The sequence below is a fragment of a genome, unplaced genomic scaffold, assembly GCF_019419815.1.
Source record: "Pyrus x bretschneideri cultivar Hongxiangsu unplaced genomic scaffold, Pyrus_bretschneideri_v1 Contig37, whole genome shotgun sequence".
Lineage (NCBI taxonomy): Eukaryota > Viridiplantae > Streptophyta > Magnoliopsida > Rosales > Rosaceae > Pyrus > Pyrus x bretschneideri.
In genome coordinates this window covers 4015604-4019818 of record NW_025999690.1, presented here as the reverse complement: position 1 = coordinate 4019818, position 4215 = coordinate 4015604, and the positions used below count along the sequence as shown (strand labels likewise).

Sequence of the window (4215 nt, the reverse complement as noted above, 5' to 3'; positions counted from 1 at the left end):
TTTATTTCATTTTTAAATATTTTAAATCAAATAAATTATAATTTTATAAATAAGTTTATAATAATTTATATTTTTTTTTACTGGAAACTAGATGGAAATGTTTTTTGTCACATCTCGGCCACCACATCCCAGGCTCACTCCACCACCGTAGCACGATATGTCCGTTTTGGGCCCCGACCACGCCCTCATGTTTTTGTTTCTGGGAACTCAGACGAGAACTTCCCAGTGGATCACCCATCATGGGAGTGCTCTTGTGCGCTACTCATTTAACTTCGGAGTTCCCATGGAACCTAAAGCCAGTGAGCTCCTAAAAGGCCTCGTGCTAGGTAGGGATGAGAATATACATATAAGGATCACTCCCCTGAGCGATGTAGGATCTTACAATTCACCCCCCTTAAGGGTCCAACGTTCTCGTCGGCACACCACAGCCAAGGTTAGGTTCTGATACCAAATTGTCACATCCCGGGCCCGCTCTACCACCGTAGCACGATATTATCCGCTTTGGGCCCCGACCACGCCCTCACGGTTTTGTTTATGGGAACTCACACGAGAACTTTCCAATGGATCACCCATCATGGGAGTGCTCTCACGCGCTACTCGCTTAACTTCGGAGTTTCCATAGAACCGGAAGCCAGTGAGCTCCCAAAAGGCCTTGTGTTAGGTAGGGATGAGAATATACATATAAGATCACTCCCCTGGACGATGTGGGATCTTACATTCTTAATTGGCTAACGGAGATAAACACATGACCAAATTGTCCAAATTGAAAACACATGGACTAAATTGGCCCAATGACTAAAACACAAAGATCATTTTAATATTTAAGCCTATATTTTAAGTTTTATCCTACGAGTTAAAGATAGTCTTAAAGCGAAAACTGCTTGACAGCTTAGAAGTTTATCCATTGTGTTTGTGAGGGTTAGCAGTTTATTCCATTAAGGACTTTTTTTTTTCTAAAGTCATTCGGTTTTCTTTTTCAATTTTTTTTTTTAATTTTCGTTTTATTTTTTAATTTTTCGTTTTTTTTATTAAATTTTGTTTTTTGCATTTGCTCAATACAATTTTTCGTGCAGTTATTTATTTTTACTAGTTTGCCCTTTGTTTTATGAATTTTTTGAGCTTTGATTGTGAAGAAAATAAAAGGGTGTTTTAGGAGTTTTAGTGTGTTTACCTATTTGGCCTTCTGGCTTTGTATATATATAGAAGATAAAACCCTACATCTTCCTAGTAAGTCCGCCGAGAAACCCCTAACCCTAGTTCGTTGTTCCCCAAGACACAGCGGCAACAACTCGGTGAGTAATCTCTCAGATCCGTTTCCAACTTCAGATTCATTCGCATTTCCATTTCATGTAATTTTATCTGTAAATTTCGAGCATCGAACGAGCTGTTTGATTGTTTTCGTAATTTGGATTGATTTATCCGTCTGGGATACTTTTATTTGATTGCTGGGTTGTGTTTCTGTTTGTTTTCCGAGAAAATGGAGCACTAGGATAGCATTTTAGTATGATTATCTCTGTTTGGTTGCCGGGAAAGGGATCACTTTGGACGAATAACGTTTTGTTTTGTTTGGGTAGCTCATTTTTGTCTCATTATTTAAAGAAATTCGTTGCTTTTTCAGTCTCTGTTTTCTTAACATGCATGTTTTGATGGAGTCGGGGATTGTTGTGTACATGTTTTCGTTTCTTTGGGTTTCAGCTTGATTTTTCTCTGTTACTTGTAAAAAGTTGGAAATTTTGGAATGGGTTTTTTCGTCTTGTATGTTTATGTTATCCGAATGTATTCAGTGTTGTTAATGTGATATGGGAAAATTGGTTTTACTGTATCATTGTTATTGGTTTGGAATCGGTTGTGTTAATTTCTTTCTATTGCGCATTTTATGTAGTCATTCATGGTCTTTCTTATTGCCATTACAAGTCCTAAATCTGTCCTTGTGTAGTGTTGGAACATGTTCCGAATTTTCTTACCTTTATTTTTTTATATTTACCATTGCTCTATTGAAGTGAAGTAGAACTCCTAATTTGTTGTCTTCTTTTTATCTGGATACGCTTTGTCTTTGTGCTTGACGTGAATAATTTCTTGAGAAGATGTTACTTAGGTTGCCATTTTCAACTATCTGTTAAAGTTGGTGTTTGTTGAATGTACTTGTCCTCTAAATGTTCTTCACTTTGTAATGTTGTAGAGATGGGTGAAGAAGTCAAGGTTGTGGTTCCAGAGTCCGTGTTGAAAAAGAGGAAGAGGGAAGAGGAGTGGGCCTTGGCCAAGGAACAGGAGCGTGTTGCTGCCAACAAGAAGAAGGCTGAGAACCGGAAGCTCATTTACAACAGAGCAAAGCAGTATTCTAAGGAGTATGAGCAGCAGGTAAATGTTGTCATTTTTCATGGGGTTCATTTTAGTTCATCTGTTGCGTTTCTGTTTATCGGCCTGATTATTCACTGTTAACGTTGTTTTGTTTCCTTTGTGTAGGAGAAAGAGTTGATTCAGTTGAAGCGTGAGGCTAAGTTGAAAGGTGGATTTTATGTTGACCCAGAGGCTAAGCTCTTGTTCATTATTCGTATCCGTGGGTATGTCCTGAGTGTTTAACTAAATTGGAGCAGAAGTCTTAGTGACAAGTGTTCTCTGTCTTATACCTAATCTCTTTAATTTTCAGTATCAACGCCATTGACCCAAAGACCAAGAAGATTTTGCAACTCTTGAGACTGAGACAGGTAGCACACCTAACCCGTTAATCTAGTGAAAGAAACATTTATCTTTGTATTAAGGTCCTGTTAGTTTCTTTTTGTATTATTGACACAAAACCGAGCGCAATGGCATTCTAGGATTCATATAGCCGACCCCACTTAGTGGGAGAAGGCTTTATTGTTGTTGTTTGTCTGATGGTTTCACTGCTCAAGTGAAAAAGCTTTCACTTTATCTGCTTGTTGTTTCATTAGATGACTGATAATATCTTCAAACGCAGTAGAGTTTTAATCTAGAATTTCTTTATCTGCTTGCCTCCATTCATTGTTGTTGGTGTGCCCATATTGGGTATATGTTTAAATTTGATTTTGTTTTATCTTCTGAAACAGATCTTCAATGGAGTCTTCCTGAAAGTTAACAAGGCCACCCTCAATATGCTTCACAGGGTTGAGCCATATGTTACTTACGGGTGTGTGAACATCTTTCTGTTTCCATTTTTCTTTATTTTTATAGCTGTAAATTTATCTAAAATGTATGATTAATTTAAGTTCTGCTGATTTCAGATACCCCAACTTGAAGAGCGTCAAGGAATTGATCTACAAGAGAGGCTACGGGAAGCTAAACAAGCAGAGGATTGCCTTGACTGACAACGCCATTGTTGAGGAGGTTTGTACCTCACTGTTGGTGCTGTATGTAATGGCTTCTCGGTAATTGCTGCATCTTTCTAACATGTGCTATTGTTACAGGCTCTCGGCAAGTTTGGCATTATCTGCACGGAAGATCTTATTCACGAGATCTTGACAGTTGGTCCTCATTTCAAGGAGGCCAATAACTTTCTATGGCCATTTAAGCTGAAGGCACCACTGGGTGGTCTTAAGAAGAAGAGGAACCACTATGTTGAAGGAGGAGATGCCGGAAACCGTGAGAACTACATCAACGAGCTTATCAGGAGAATGAATTAGTTGTATGCAGTATTTTATGATTCCAGTCACTCGAGGGTATTCCGTCACTAGAGGGGATCTGATACTTTCTCCTCTATTTAAGTTGAACACAGTTTTTGCTTTAAGGTTCAAGGCTTGTTCTGTTGTCGGAAAATATATTATTCACTTGTTTTTGAAGACGTAATGCTAGAAAGTTTTGTTGCCTTTTATAAATGTCTTGCTTTTGATGCCTGCCTGCTTGTTTACGTCTGCTTCGACTGAGGCTGAAATTTGGCTAGACTTTCTTCATATGATGTGTTGCACTCCTTTTCCTTTTTCGAGATTAAGTTATAAAACAATGGAAAGGAATTAGATGAAAAGAATGGAGCCTTTATATTCTTGTGAAATTTATATCACCGCTGAGAGTTACTGCTAGCCCAGTTTGAGGCTTAATCACTTTTTCTCTCCCATAACTGTAGATAATTACGCTTGTTAAAAAAAATTATTTGTTGGTTACTGTTGTGAATTTGTGGACTTAAACGAGGCTGTTTTACTGTTGAAAATATATAAAAAAAAAATTATGGCCGCACGATTTTTTATGAAGAGTTGGTATTAATTG

The 4215-nt window shown here is 37.9% G+C and overlaps 1 protein-coding gene across 1 annotated transcript; it reads left to right on the top strand.

Moving 5' to 3' along the window:
• Positions 1 to 1137: 1137 nt before the first annotated feature.
• Positions 1138 to 3848, top strand: LOC103937767 (60S ribosomal protein L7-2). The gene is made up of 7 exons (XM_009347721.3): positions 1138 to 1292; positions 2180 to 2358; positions 2464 to 2561; positions 2648 to 2705; positions 3066 to 3145; positions 3240 to 3342; positions 3423 to 3848. The coding sequence occupies exons 2-7, from the start codon at positions 2182 to 2184 to the stop codon at positions 3636 to 3638; spliced, it is 732 nt and encodes a 243-aa protein (XP_009345996.2). The 5' UTR covers positions 1138 to 1292; positions 2180 to 2181; the 3' UTR covers positions 3639 to 3848.
• The last annotated feature ends 367 nt before the right edge of the window (positions 3849 to 4215 follow it).